Source organism: Juglans microcarpa x Juglans regia, chromosome 7S (assembly GCF_004785595.1).
Source record: "Juglans microcarpa x Juglans regia isolate MS1-56 chromosome 7S, Jm3101_v1.0, whole genome shotgun sequence".
Taxonomy (NCBI): domain Eukaryota; kingdom Viridiplantae; phylum Streptophyta; class Magnoliopsida; order Fagales; family Juglandaceae; genus Juglans; species Juglans microcarpa x Juglans regia.
In genome coordinates, this window is record NC_054607.1 from 63,991 (window position 1) to 80,495 (window position 16,505).

General features: G+C 35.7%; 1 protein-coding gene across 1 annotated transcript; it reads right to left on the bottom strand.

Moving 5' to 3' along the window:
* Positions 1-15,185: 15,185 nt before the first annotated feature.
* LOC121241418 (zinc finger A20 and AN1 domain-containing stress-associated protein 5-like) lies at positions 15,186-15,994 on the bottom strand. The gene has a single exon (XM_041139174.1). It carries the CDS (start codon positions 15,839-15,841, stop codon positions 15,365-15,367), a length of 477 nt encoding a protein of 158 aa, XP_040995108.1. The 5' UTR covers positions 15,842-15,994; the 3' UTR covers positions 15,186-15,364.
* Positions 15,995-16,505: the final 511 nt, after the last annotated feature.

Here is a 16,505-nt window from a genome sequence, read left to right on the forward strand (position 1 = left end):
GTTGGAGCAAACCCCCTTCGTCCGGAGTTCTACAAAGGCTTAGTCAAAGATAGATAGATACTTGGCAGCAAAGCTTCAACCATTTTCACAAGAGTTTGATATATTAAGTTTCTGGAAGGTGAATGCCGTGAAGTATCATATTCTTGGAGAGATAGCCCGCAATCTTTTGGTCATCCCTATTAGCACCATAGCCTCAGTGTCGGCCTTTAGCACCTGAGGGCGCATATTGGATTCATTCCATAATTCATTAGCTCCTACCACTGTGGATGCTTTGATTTGCACGCAGAATTGGATTACGGGGACTCCAATTCATATTTCGGATGTTTTTGACTATTAGGAGGCCGACGTCAAGGAAGAGGGTGGTGATCAACCTGGATTTCGTAATCGATGAATCGTGGGACTTGAATTTCATTTTCTAATTTCTTATTTTAATTTATTTATTTTCATTTAATCGTTATTAATTTCAAATTTAATTGTTGTAGTGATATATGAGACAGCGTCTACAGTTAGCTCTGATGCAGTATAACCTTGTGTGTATTGGACCCACCATTGCCATGGTTTGCACAATTTGTCATTTAATTGTTTTTTGCATTTATAATTTTATATAACATTTTAGTATTGAATTATTTTGCTTATATGTTTATTAGCTTTTATATTCTCAATATACATATGCTGAATCCTAATCCTAAGGACCCATGATCTATGCTTATCAGCCTCATCTTCATCCCAAATTCTAATGGCCTAATCTCATATTGGTTAGTACTTTTAATATTTTGTATTTTGTATTTTAAATTTTTGTTTCATTTTTATAACTTTATAATTCTAGTTTGTTTTATTTTTAACTTATTAATATTGCAGGTTTATAACTTATTAACTTTTATGATCTTGATTCTCAGTCTCACAGCAGTCGACACAACTCACCACTCAGTGAACTCACTGTCACGACACCACTCCAAATTGATCAAATTGAAATGTTATGATTGTGTTAATTTATAATTAATTGAATGTTGCTACAATAGTTAATAGTATAATTTGTAATACTTATTATTTTTAGATGGGTTTGTAATATTGTAATAGTTTATTAGTTCTCTTAATTTATATAATTATAAATTGTAATAGTTTAGTGCCTCAGTAATGATTATTAGTTAATACTTAATAGTATTAGTTGAAACTTAGAATATAGTTAATAGTTCTATCTATATATTTTGTTTTTTGTTTTTATTTTTTTTAGTTAAATTCTGGGCCCAAAGTGGCCCAAAAACATATTATTGGCCCAAAAGAGATTCTGGACTACTTAATCCTTTATTTTATCACATTCTAAAAAAAAATTAAAGACTAATTTCTAAAATCAGTCTAACAAATACAAGTGATAAAATAAACTCATACTATGACATGTAAACACAATACATGTGCAAAACATTCATTACATTTCGTCCAAATAATTATTATTCACAAAAATAATAATCTAGGCAATTTATGATGTAAAATAAAATGTCTAACAAATGTGACAAAAATATAACATCATAATATCATGGCATGCATGTATTCAATAACCATAATCACATGCAAGAATATTTTAGATAAATATTCATGGCAAAAAAAAATGATGATTTTAAAAAGAAAATCAACAAACACACTAACAACCTCTAGCCCAATGGTTTCCTTGTGTGTGAGTTCTTAAGTTCAAAACACTACAAACACATTTACTAAAAATAAAAATTATTTTTAAACTTCCTCCAGCATCACAGGGCCCAACCACAATCATTGGGTTGCACCCTCATGGGTGCCCAGCTACTGCGTGGGCCTCTGCCTATTGGGCTCACGACCTTTTTTTTGTTTTAATAGTTGGTTTAGAAAAGATATAACCTGGGCTTTAAACACTTAAAAAACAAACAAACCCAACACTATTTGAGTCCAAAGGCAAAGCAGACCTTCTAGCAACCTCCCAAGCTCTAGATGCCTGATGGGCCTTTGGCCCATTTTCAATTATCTCAATAGGAACCACCATAGTGCGTGGCTCTGCGTGAGTTGCTCGTTGCAGCATCCCTGCACTCTCAAGGTTGCACCTTGCTCAGCGTGTAGTACCCTTGCTGCATCACGTCGTTCCGTGGGATGGCAGCACTAGTGAGCAATATTTTACCTTCTGCAAATATGTTGTGTAGCACATAGCAGAACTTGTCGCAGCCTTGTGTACAGATCCTTTCAATCCACGTTTGCGGCATCACTTGGAGGTGCATGGTTGCAGCACCCTTGGATATATGTCTTATGGGTGCAATTGACCCTTTGGTGAGCGCAACATCGAGGTGTTGAACACCATTAGGTGCGCGACGCACCACGGTGGTCGATATGCAGCATGTGGTAGCTGCACCCAAGGTCATGCGCTCCGCTTTGCATGGGTGGCTTGCTTCAACCGTTTCCACTTCTGAAGCAGCCAATGTTACCAATAGAGAAAATACGTCACGGAAAAATAAAAATTTCCAATCAAGAAAATCATCACAAGCACGTCAACAAACAAATCGGGAAACAACCGATTCTTATTCTGATACCAATGTTAGAAATACTAAATCAAAGTACATAGCGGAAGCAATACTACCTCATTGGTAAATCATATATTTAGTACAGTTGTTCAACAGATTCTTCGTGGAGTGTGCTATATGGTAGAAAACCAGAACATATTTTACAGCCTAAATCTTGGGACTAGAGAGAACTCTTTTGAGAGAGAGATTCTCTATTTTGCCACACACGTATCTCATCCAAATGGGGGAGGACCATATAAATAGCCCCTCTAAGTGTAACCCCCGATTGGCCATTAAAGACCGGTCATCAAGGCTCATGAAGCAGCTTAAGAGCCATTTCATAATCCTCAAAAGAAGGGGAATGGGTGCCTACTATGTGTGTCCCTTTATTACATGAATAATTAAGAAAGAGAGAAGCTCGATACAACAACATTTCTTATTATTATTAATCAAAGTTGCATTACATGAGAAAATGTAAGAGGTTAGATTCAATGGCTGATTACTGAAAAAATGGCAACTAATTCAATGCGATGGCGTTGAAGTTAAATATATTGAAGTGGAGAAATAAAATACCTTCAGCCATCACATCCCTGAGTATAAGTTTAAAAGGATGCAACAGCAAAACGAATACCATGTTAAATGAATTTGTTTTGGTCCCTTCATTCTATACTTCACTCACATCGATATCTTCTTTTTTCCGGTTAGAGGTAACAAATTTGAGGTTATTGTGCTGCAAGTTTGCAGGGGAACGGCTGTCATGCCCGCGTTTCACACAGATGGCACAGATGAGATTGCCAATCCTCTCATCCATCCGGACGGGGAGTAAGATTGTTATCTTTGTTTTTAACTGCATTGACGAATCTGGGATAGCGGTGCTTTCGAGCAGACTGGAGTGGCCTACTGCGGAAGAAAATCACAGCAAATGTAGCAGAGTTATCCCTTTACTTCACAGACACACCCATAGGTTCCGCGTTTTTGCACATATTTTGCTACCTCGGTTTCGTATACTGTTTAGATAGAAAACTTCACCGTGAATGACTGATGCAACATGAAGGTCGCAAAGTGCGGGAGTCGTTTAAACGTCAAAAAAGCTGATATAATAAACAAGAATAGTGCTTTTTATAAAGGCAGTGCCAGTATAATCTGATGTTTTCAACATTAAAAAAACATGGTAATTTTTTTAAATATTCAAAAATAAATACATAAATAAAATAAAATATACTAAGTCAACCCCAAGGCTAATCGGGACAAACTAGCATATCAAGGAAAGCCACTGAAATTCTTTACCGAATGTATAATTTTTTTTTTTTTTTCCAAACATTCATTTAAATCTCCTAATCATTTAAAAAACATTACAAATTGATAAAAATACCTTTTTAACCATTATAAAAATAAAAATAAAAAAGAAAATGGGTAAAAAAAAAAGTCGGCGAATGTTATCGATGGAAGGAGTTTTTATTCCTTTTATAAAGGCGGCAGAGACATCTGCCTCTCCCAGCTCCTGCCGGTAGCCACGTTAATTATTTTTTTTTCTTTTTTTATATATGTATTTTTTAATATTTTTTTAAAAAATAAAAAAATTATAATATTATTAAAAAATACTTTCTTAATTACTAATTAAAGATAAATAAAAATTTCTAACGAAAACTACCAGCGGTAGCCCAACGGAAAGAGTATAATTTCCCTTTATAAAATGATGTATAGTGGGGCAGAGGGTGGAAGAAATTATCAATGAAATAGTTTCTTTAGATAGCCTGTGACGTTAAGTAGCCTGGGTTAAGCTGTCTGAATTAGGGGTGTGCAAAATTCTGAAAATTCCGACTCCGTCCGACTTCCGCTCCGACTCCGACTCCGACTTTGTCGGAGTCATCGGAATTCGGAGTCGGAATTCGGAGTAGCTCCGAATATGTATTCGGAGTCGGAGTCGGAGTCGGAGCTCCAAGAAGCTCCGATTCTGACTCCGAAATTTTTTTTACTGTACACTTGCGCTCGAGCGAGGTGTCGAGCGCAAGTCGAGCACACGTTGTATTGAACATTGGCTCGAGCGACATGTCGAGCGGAAGTCGAGCGAACCTCTCTGGAAGAGTTCTGCTCGAGCGACATGTCGAGCGGAAGTCGAGCAAACCTCTTACAGAGAGGTTCGCTAGAGCGACATGTCGAGCGGAAGTCGAGCGAACCTCTCTGAAATAGTTCCGCTCGAGCGCCACGTCGAGCGCACGTTGAGCTCCGATCTTATTTCGGAGCCCTATAGGAGGTCGGAGCTCCGATAGGATGTCGGAGCTCCGACCTCCGATCGGAATCGGACTCCGACTCCAATTCAGAGTCGGAGTCGGAGCTCCAATTTGGCTCTGACTCTTGTCGGAGTCGGAGGTCGGAAACGATCACTCCGACTCCGTCGGAGTCGGAGCCCAGCCCTAGTCTGAATGGGACTATTTAGTTGGGAAAAACGTTATTTTCTAAATTACCCGGAAAAAGAAAAGAAAAACGTTGTTATCCATAAATGCTCCTGCTCCTTTTCCCTTAACGACAAAGACTGGTTGAGCTGATGGGTGTGGGAATCCAACGAGAACGATGAGACGCTCTCGGTCACCTAACAGAGCTATTTGTTCAGTTGAAAATTGTATGACAATCCTTTTTCTTGTTTCTGTCAAATTCGGAGATTTGAGGCTTGGCTGCATCGAAGGGTAAGTTTTGAAAATAATTTTTTCTAATAAAGATCTCTTCATTAGTTCTAGTTATACCCTTTTCATATATAAAGTATTTTATAATATTATATTAAAACTCAATATCTCACACACTCATATTCTTATAGATTTATAATAATTCAAATATATCTCTTAATTAATAAACTAGACACAAATACATTTAGATTAGAGATGGGTAACGGATCCTCGCACCTCGCTGCCCCTCACCCGTATGGGCGGGACGGGGCTCCGTATTGCCAAATGCGGGGGGCCACCCGCCCGCATCTAGCCCTCCAATTGAGGTAGGAGACGAAGAGGGCCCAACCTCGCCCAGCATATTTTTTATATATATTTATATTATATATATGTATTTATATAAAGAAAAACCTCACAGTCATAAAACGACGTTGTTTTGTATTTGACAACCTGGATCTAGTAATTGTTGATTTTATTTTAATATTTTGATATATTTATATTCATTTAATCAGTATTAATTTCAAATTTAATTGTTGTAGCGATACATGAGACGATGTTTACGACTACCTCCGTTGCAGTATGAATTCTTGTGTATTGGATCAACCATTGCCATTTGTCATTGGTTTGCACAATTTGTCCCTTAATTATTTTTTGTATTTATATAACTTTTTGTATCTAATTATTTTGTTTGTATTCTTTTTTAGCTTTTATAATTTTAATGTCATATGCCGAATCTTAATCCTAAGGACCCAATGATCTATTCTTATCTTGATCCCAATGACCCAATCTCATCTTGATTAGTACTTTTAATGTTTGTAATTTTTACGTTTCTAATATATGTTTTTATTTTTATTTTTTGTTTCATGTTTATAATTCTAAATTCCATTGAAATGTTATTTTTTTGTTAATTTACTTAATTAATTAATTGTAATGTTGCTTCAATAGTACAATTTGTAATATTTTTTTATGAATTTGTAATTTTGTAATAGTTTTATCTAATTTGTATCATTGTAATAGTTAAGTTATGATTATTAGTTAATAGTTGCAACTTAGTAGTATACAATTAATAATTTCTATTATTATAAATAATTTTTGTTATTTTTAATTTTGTATTTTTTTTAGTTAAATTCTAGACCTAAAATGGCAAAGAAATAGGTTCTGGACCAATTTTGCCTATTACATGTGTTTCTAGGCCATTTCGGACCTAAAACGCACTATGGGCCAAAGGACCCTTTTTTTTAGGGGGAGGGGAGACGGATGGGGTCTCCGCCCCAGCACCCCGGTACCCGGACGGGGCTACCTCTCCTCGTAGGGGCAGGTAACACCCCTAATTTATATGTTATGGCTATAAGTCTATTTAAATATTGAGAGGATTAAATGTTCTAACCTACAACAGAATTATGTGTCATGCTATGGAGAGATATTCAGAGGTAAAATTGAAGGTGATCCTCTCGTAGTCATGGAGGGGATAAAATATATCAGGCTCAAAGTGGCTTTCCAAGCCCAGCCCAAGGTTGGGAATCTCACCAGGAAGGAAGTGAGAGTGGAGGAAAGGAGGAAACAAAAAGCTGAAGAAGAATAGTGTATCAAGAGGGAAATAGTGGATGTGACATAAAGAGAGAGAAATATGTTACATAAAGAAAGGATGGACAGAGGATAAAGGGGAGGACCAAACAACTTCCAAGAAAAAACTTCTTTTTCGAATTCTTCAACCTCGTGATGGGAACTCCAAAGTGAATATCTCCTCTAGAAAATAGATTCTATACTCCCAGTGTACAGCGAGGATGAGAGATCATGAGAGACAGTAAAATAATCATACTATTCTAGATTTACTCTCTAAATGATCTGTGGACGTACGCATTATGCCGAATCATGTAAATCTATGTGTTGCTATTATTTTTATTTTTCTGCATTTATCCCTTATTCATTGCTATGGATGTATGTACGAACGTCGTACAACTGCACCAGACTGTGGCCGGGGGCGCCAGACCACACCGATCAAGGCTCGAAAATCGCAGCGGGTTGAAAATGATTTTTTCTCTCCTTTCGACCTATTGTGCGATTTTCGACATTATCGGATATATCTAACTCTAATGGAGAGAATTACATTTTCTAATTGTTATTATTTAATGTTGTCGATCATAGAAAAAGGAAAATCTCAATACTATTGCGTGGGGTTAAAATATTTAACAACATTTTCATCTCAATATTGGATTAGTATTATTTCCATCATTCGATTTGGACGGCTTTATTTTATGTCACTGATGGCGACTTGAATACGATGCCAATAGTTGGGGTCCCTCTGCCCACTAGGCTTTCTAGTTGTATTTTTATTTTTTATTTTTCTATAAAAGCCTGGCACAACTTGATACCTAATAACCAATAATAATGATAAAGATATTAAAATACATTCCCCTCGTTCAATCATACATAATGTTCTTTTGTCTAGTTTGGAACAAATTGCTCCTCTTTAGTTTTTCATAAATAGCAGCCCAAAACAATAGTCAAAACCTTTTTCTAAAACCAAAGGTCCCCCTGAAACTCTCGATTATGGTCCGGTTTAAATAGTAAATTGAAATGAGATAAGTTGAGATTAAAGTTAAAAGTTAAATAAAATATTATTAAAATATTATTTTTTAATGTTATTATTATTTTAGAATTTGAATAAGTTGAATTGTTTATTATATATTATATTAAGGGTGGGCAGCGGGGCCTTGCACCCCTCTGCCCCGCCCCGTTCGCCCCGCACTCTCTCTCTATCTCTCACTCTCTCGCACTTTCTCGCACTCTCTTCTCTCTTGCTTGATCTATTCTCTCTCTCGCACAACTGCACGAGCACCACCGGAACTCCAGTCACTCTACCGTCGTTTGAAGTTGTTATTTTGAAACTTCGCATTCGCTGCCACTCAAAGGTAAGACATCTGAAACCCTAGATTTTATTTTTTTATTTTTGGATTGGAGATTGGAAGAAGGAAGGGTTGAATCGGAGATGGAGAATGAGAATTATTGTGAATTTGTGTGTTATGGATTGATTTGTGCATGTGTTTGAAATTTATCTCTTCTCTCAGTTTGTTTTTTTTTTTTTTTGTACTTTGTATTTTACTATTTTTGGGTGTTCGGATTTGGAACCTTAAATTGATTTAGGGGTTCAATCCAAAACCCTAAATTGAGATTGAAACCCCTGAAATTTCAATTTAGGGGTTTCAATCGAAACCCCTAAATCAATTTAGGGTTTCGGGTTTCAATTGAAACTCCTGAAATTGTGTTGGCTTTGCACTTTACCTTGTTTTTTCATGTGTGATGTATTATTATGATTTTCTTATGTCGTATGTTGATTAATTTTATAATTTTTTTATTGTGTTGTGGAATCAGGAATGTCTTCTCAAAGAGATTTCACTTATAGCTCTCCTACTCCTACCAATACTCATGTCCTACCAGTATCCCTGCCCTACAGTACCACTGCCCCAGAACCTAACTCTACTCCAACCACTAGGAGTGGGAGTACATATTGCCCCGCCCCCAAGCCCACACAAAGCAAGAAACATGTTTCTATAGTTTGGTCTCATTTTATCAAACTAGAGGGCGGTGACCCCAATAACCCCTAAGTTAAATGTAATTATTGTAGGAAAATATATGGATGTCACTATAGGAAACATGGTACATCCCAGTTAAAAGGTCCATTTAGAAGAACAATGCAAGAAGAGTCCAATATTAAGATCATTACTGAAGAAAAGTCAATCTAGACTAGAAATTAGACTAAAACAATGGCGGATGAAAGTAGTTGGGGTCCAACGTTAAAGGAATATACGAAGTATAATGCTGATGAGTGTAGAAGGAAGTTAGCTCGTATGGTTATATAGACGAGTTACCTTTTCAGTTTGTAGATGGGAGAGGGTTCCAATAATTTGTCTAAGAATTGAAACCTAGATTTACGCTTCATTCTCGCCACACTGTGGCAAAAGATATTAAAAAGATGTACTGGAAAATTAAAGATGTTTTGAAGGGCTGATTGGCTGGTTCGGTAGTTTGCCTCACTACCGATACTTGGATTTCTGTCCAAAATTTCAATTACATATCTTTAACTGTTCATTTCATTGATTCTGATTGGATTTTTCATAAAAAAGATTATTAAGTTTTGTCAAATAACTGATCACAAGGGTGAGACGATTAAGAAGACCTTGGAGGCCTCAATAAACGAGTGGGGGTTGGCACACATTTTAATAGTTTTGGTTGACAATGCCTCATCTAATGCTGTCGCCTTGAGATATCTGAAGACTTGTCTTAGAGATGCAAATAAGACATTCTTGGGTGGTGAATATTTGCATGTTAGATGTTCTGCACATATTTTGAATCTAATTGTGACTGAGGGGTTGAAAGATGTTGATGACTCAGTTGCACGAGTTAGGCTGGCTGTGAAATTTGTGAGGTCTTCTTCTTCTAAATTGGAGAAATTCAAGATTACTGCGAAAACTGTGGGCATAATATCAAAGAATGGTCTTTGTACTGATGTTCCTACCACATGAAACTCAGTCTTCTTGATGTTGGATGCGGCCCAAAATATAAGGCAGCATTTCAATTATTGAGTGATGAAGACATTCAATATGTCAAATATTTTGATGAGTACGGGGGATTAGGAAAGCCTAATGATACTGATTGGGAGCTAGTTTCTACTTTTGTTGATTTTCTCGGGCTTTTTTACGATGTCACATTGAAGTTATCTGCTTCTTTGCACCCTACATTCCATGAATTTTGTTAACAAATATGTAGGGTGAAAGAAGAATTAAACGACATGTGTAGGGGTTCCAATCTAAGGAAGATGGGGATGACATTGATCATGAGGTTCAAATATGACAAGTATTGGGGATATTTGACTAGACTAAATATTTTGTTATATATGGTTGTTATTCTTGATCCCGATCTGAAAATTTCAGGCATGTTATATGGTTTGGGACTTGCACACGATCAAGCATGGACTGATCTTATTGGTGAGATGATCCGAGATACCCTTTTTAAATTATATGATGAGTTTAATGCAATTAATGGTGGTACTGTATCTATTACACCTACACCTACCCCAACACCTCCTCCAAACACCGAGATAACAAAGAAGCGTAGATTGGCATGGACTAAGACCTTCACACATAATCTCACACTAGTCCGTCAATCTACAGAGGTGGTTTTAGAGGTAGACAATTATTTGTTAGGAGATCTTGTTCAAAATGATGATGGTTTCGACATATTAGGATGGTGGAAGGCAGCATCAAAGAAATATCTCATCATTTCTTAGATTCTCCGTTGTATGTTGGCCATCTTTATTAGCACTGTTGCCTCAGAGTCTGCCTTTAGTACTGGATGGCGCATATTGGATCATTTCCGTAGTTCATTATCTCTTACAACTGTGGAGGCATTGATATACACATAGAGTTGGACGATGAGAAATGATATTTATGTTCTGGATGTTTTAGATTTTAAAGAGATCGACGAAGAGGGTGGTGATCAGTTTGGATCTGGACCATTTGGTAATTGTTGTTTTTATTTTATTATTTTGATTTATTTATATTCATTTCGATTTCATCAGTATTAATTTTAGTATTGATTGTTGTAGCAACACATGAGACGACTCAGACGATATCTACCTCTACTGCAATATGAATATGTGCTCAAGCCTCAAAAGACTATCCATCCGGGCCGCCCCAAATGTCACAGTCAAAGACCCAAACAACTCTCCTATATTTTTAGATTCTTAGTTTTTTAGAATATTGAAATTTGAATCAGTTGTACGTATTATGTATTTGATTTGTAATTTTGTAATATTGATACAATGTCTCTTGGACACTTTTTTGTTTGTAATTTTGTAATTGTTCAGACTTTCTATTTTATTTTTGTAATAGCTTAGTTATTATTATTATTTATTAGGTAGTAAACTTGTAGTATGTAGTAGTACTTCATTAAAATCTTAATTTTATATAAATTTGTATCATGTATATATTATTTTTATTCATGTAACTTTTTTTCTTTTCTTTTTTTTAACTCTTTTTTTTTAAACTTCTAATTTTATAGGTCCAAAATGACCCAGAAGCTGCTTTTGGGCTATTTTAGGCCCATTTAAGAGGTTTCTAGGCCTTTGGCCCAATAGGGGGCGGTGGGCGGACGGACGGATGACCCCCCCCAACCCATACCCCGTTAGCTGGGATGGGGTATCCTGCCCTTGCACTCCTAGGGCGGGGGACGGGGACAAAACTCACCACCCTGCCCATGCGGGGGCGGGGGCCGGGGTGGGGCTACCTCGCCCCGTAGGGTCAAATAGCACCCCTATTTTATATGAAAATTTAGAAAAATTATAATGATAAGATAAGAAGAGATTAAATACTTCTTAATTGAAATAATATAATCTAATGACACCAACCACTTGAGCCAGATATAATTATACCACAATGGTGAAGCACTGTTTGAACCAACATTTTGGAGCTATGTGTTGGTCCAAGTAGTTTCTTAGCTTATTTTGCTTTGGAATATATATATTCATGCTTGCATCCATGCATTATACATTAGTTCTTTATTAATAATGTAAAATTTAGCTTTCATTTGAAATTTTGGGGCTAGTCACCTAGTTTTAGACTCATTCTTTGTGCATTCTATTGATGTGTGCATCACTTTTGTTTAATGTGATGCAGTTAATCACATTAGCGGAGTGCGCAAGAAGTACGTAAAAGTGACTACACATAGAATTTTTTAGAGTAAAATAATGATTTCGGATTGACATGTACTAGGGATATGTTTTTTGGAAAATGTAAGGGGATCGAGAATGGTGACCCCGTATTGTACCGACAAGTGCAAATCTATTTTTATTTTTTATTTTTTTGTTTTTCCTTCAACTACATTTTAAACATCTTTAAATATTTTTTTTTAAAAAAATAAACAAAACAATTCATTAATAACCATTTTCTTAATCATTAAGTAAAAAAATAATCAGTTAATGTTATCGATAAAGCTTCTCGATCTAAGAGCACTAGTATTGGATTAGGCATCACAAAGTTTAAGATTTGGCTAATATTTCACTTTTTAGATTTTTGCTAATCACTAAAAACTTGAATTTTACATAGTATTAGCCATTGCACTCTCTATAATAATAAAATATTATTATTGTTCATTTTCATTTTTAATGCAATTTTTTTTATTCATTTAAATACTTTTTATTTTAATTTTCACAATCTATACATATGACTTGTGGGAAATAATAAAAAATACATATGACTTTGCTACAGTTCAAGTCATATATGACCTGTGGGATAAACTTACTGTAGCTCTTATGATTTTAGTTTGACTAATCTAATGTGGCCTAAATATTGATGATATTAGCTCAATTTATAGCTCTACTGATATTTGACTAAACCAATGTCACTGCTCTAAGTAGCATTTTCATTTTTTTGGGTGGGATATCTACTTAATTTCCCATGTCTAAATAAGATGGGGGTGGACTCGCATCATTCTACCGGCATGCTTCACTTTATAGAAAAGAAAGAGACCAATATTAACATTGTCCCCCCAAAATATTCTTATCACTCGAAAAGAATGACTAACAAAGATCATCAAAGTTTTATGGTGAAAAGAAAATAGACAAGGTGTTATCAATTTTATCATTGAAAAGAAAAAGAAACATGAATCACTCAAGGGGAAGTTGCATCACGTCTGATGCACTTCTAAAAAAAATGTATATGGAACCTCCCCTATCCACTTTGCTTTTGTTATTAGACTGCGTTGCTTGTGAAGCCATTGTTATAAACTCCACTCATACAGGGGATCGACTACGTCCGTAGCGTAGGCTAGAGCAAAAACAAAAATGGTGAAAAGCATCAACATTCGGCCTCATCCCTCATATGCTCGCCTTTCTGTCGCATCCGGACTTTGACCACTTCCACCATCCCATTTCGAGTCCCCCTTCTTTTGGATATCGGATTATTTTCGTGTTACACGAGAATCTAGAAATAGTCGCGAAGAGATTATTGCTTATAGGCTCCAATCACCATTTAAGCTTAAGATGAACAAAACTATAAAAAACAAATCTGATTTACCATCATTGTAGACGGATCACTTAACAAGATCAAAATGAGACAAATATAAAGGAATGACACTTGCTGAGGAGGGGATTTACCTCCATGCTTGCCATAGGGGACAGACAGATGATTCAAATATAATGTGGCAGGGCAACGATTGACATAACAGGAGTGAAAGCCTGCCACCCGCGTAGTACCCAGTACCCCGTACAGCCCTCCACGATCTGCTAAGCAGACAATGGGGACCACCAAGGCTGTGTATATAAACATTGTCCGGGCACAAGTATATCTTTGAAACAACCTTTTCTTTAAATATTTGCGCACAGAGAGACAAATCTGACTTAGGCATTAGAGGTATCTCTCACCACCCGGAACCCTTATTTCTTTAAGTCTTACAGGTTATAACGGCAAAATTGTGGAGTTGTTCAAATTGCAAAACACGACATCAACACTTACAATTAAGACCTTAATTATGGTTTGATTCGGATTGTCTAAAGAGGAAAAAAAATCAATCTTAAATGCAAAATATAAGATTCACATGCCACTTTGGGTAAATCACAAAACTTCTCATCCAATTGGGCGAATAATAGACAATTATGGAGATTTTTGTAAAAGTTCTATTTATAAGGCTATATATTAATGCATAGCATTGATAACAAAAATTGTTATATTAATATAACAATATGACAATATATATTAATTGCTTTTAATTATAAAAAATGTGTATATTAATGAGCTTAAAAATATGTTTTTTATAATTAAAATAAATCTCGTTATACTTATTATTGATATTTTTAAAATATTATTGAAAATTAAAAGAAATTAACAAAATAAATCTTTTTTTATTGATGGTTGTCAAAATAATTATCAAATTATATGATAAATAGCATCATCTTTTTTAAGGCTTTTCATGTCACTCGAAGGCCATACACGGATGTCCTCGCCACAACACAGACTCGGGTGGGTCCTCCTGCACCACGGCTGATGGATTAGATCAGGCGTTCTCGAGATCCCCAACCGTCTGGTTTCCTTTTAAAACTATTCTATACATCAACCTATAGCCGCAGCACGCCTCACATGTTCTTTTTTTTTCTGTGTGCTGTGGCTATAGACTGATGTAAACATTAATCCTTCATTTTATTGAATGAATAGTAATATCCTTGTATTTTTTATTACTTTTTTATAATCTAACTATTTTTTTCTTTTAAATATGAATTAAAAAATTTTAAAACATGAATTTTCTTACATAATTTAAATGAAAATAAATTTAATTAATTAAAAAATAAATTTAATTTATATAAATTAACATTCTTTTTTATTTGATTCTATATTTTTAATTAAATTATATGATTATATTAATTGATTAAATTTATTTTTTATAAATTATAATAAAATATTTGATTTTTAGTTCAAATTTTTTTAAAAAAAACTAGATAATAAAACAGTAATATGAATAAGCTGCAACCCGCCTATTCCCAGCGCCACACAAATGCTGCCCAAGGACTATACTTCTACAACTTGTACTGCCTTTTCTTTCCAACCACACACGCGGCCGATCCCTATTCGACCAGATCGGTTCCAATCTGCATACCGACTACCTAATGCCTCGCGAGAAAATAATGAAATTATCACGACAAATACAGAATTACATCTCGACCGTCCGTCCACCCACCACGATCTATCGGATTTACCGGGTCCGATAGAGCTTAAATGACCAAAAGCCCCCGAAAAATTCGTCCAATTTGCACACTTGCCAGGCGGAACTTGGAAGAGCTTGCCCAACAAAACAGACCTTTAAAAATTAAAATGACGGGAAATACGAAGTTTTAAAACAAAAATTGAATAAGCGAACCCGACGATCGTCATAAGCCACGTTAATCTTCCACTTCCAACCAAAACCAAAATACCAAAAAATTAAAAAATAAAAACAGAAACAGAAAGTAAAAAATAAAAAATAAAAAAATAAATAAGATCATTGAAGATTGATCCAGAACACGAACAATCAGAGAGAATTTGATCTTCTACTACAGCAATCCCTCTCTCTCTCTCTAAGGTTGATAGAGATTCCCCGTCTCTATGAAATTCCCAATCATTGACTTTCATTTTTAAGATTTTTTTTAATTCTACAAACTAATCAGACTCTGACAATTTTGGCTGCCCTGACAACGGGATTCTCTCTAGCTATGGCTTCGCGCCCGGCGGACTTGTAGTCGTAGCTGCATACATGGCGGTCAGTGTACCGGTGCTCGGCGCAGAACAGCTCTCCGCAGCGGCATCGGAACCCGGTCAACCCGACCTTCCTTCTGCACCCAGAGCACCGATTTACCTCCGATCTCGGTCGATCCAACGAAGACGGCGTCGTTTTTAAGTCCTTGATCGTCTCTGCCGATCGCGACGAGCTGGATCTATAAATCCTCTGCGGCAATTTGTTAGACGAAGACGATGAAGACAACGTCGTAGCCATTGCTGTTGGGGTGGTGGTGGCGCTGAAGCACTTCTGGCACATGTTGTTTGTGGCTGGGTTCCCCGTGACGCCGCAGTTGTTGACGCAAAGAGGTATGGTCTCTGGAACCTTAAACTCCGTCTCTTCCTTCTCTGTTTTCTGAGCCATTTTTTTCTCCTTTTTGCAGGTTTCTCGACGGATACCGTAATCGAGGGAATTCAGAGAGAGAGAAGAGACTCGTAAAGGTTGGGTTCGTTTGGTGGGCGATCGAGAGAGAGACGGGGGATTTGAAGGGATCGAGAGGTCCGTAATGGCAATGGAATATGGGCCTCAGAGAGACGCGTATGAAGTTATGAACTCATTTTTTGGCTTTATTGAAATGACGAGAATAGCCTCCAATTGTTTTTCTTTTTGTAGATCAGGCTAACGTTCTCTATAATTACATATCTTTAAGTATTTTTAAGCTTATAATAATATATTATATAATTGATGTATGTGATTTTTATATTTCTTAATTATAAAATGTATATGAGACATCTAGTCATAATTCATAAACATTTCAACTCTATCTGTTAAGTTCGATTTTGTGAAGTTTTTACTGTTTACATAAAAAATAAAACAAAATCATTATTTTTTTTTTTTTCTTTCTTCTCTTTTGCAAGAATTTGAACTCAAGATTATTTATTAATATGAGGGTCGCACTATAGCCACTGCTCCCAATTTGATTTTTTTTAATTTTGTTTATTTTTTCATATATGTATTTTTTAATATTTTAAATACTTTTTTAAAAAAATAAAAAATACAATATTATTAAAAAAACATTTACTTAATT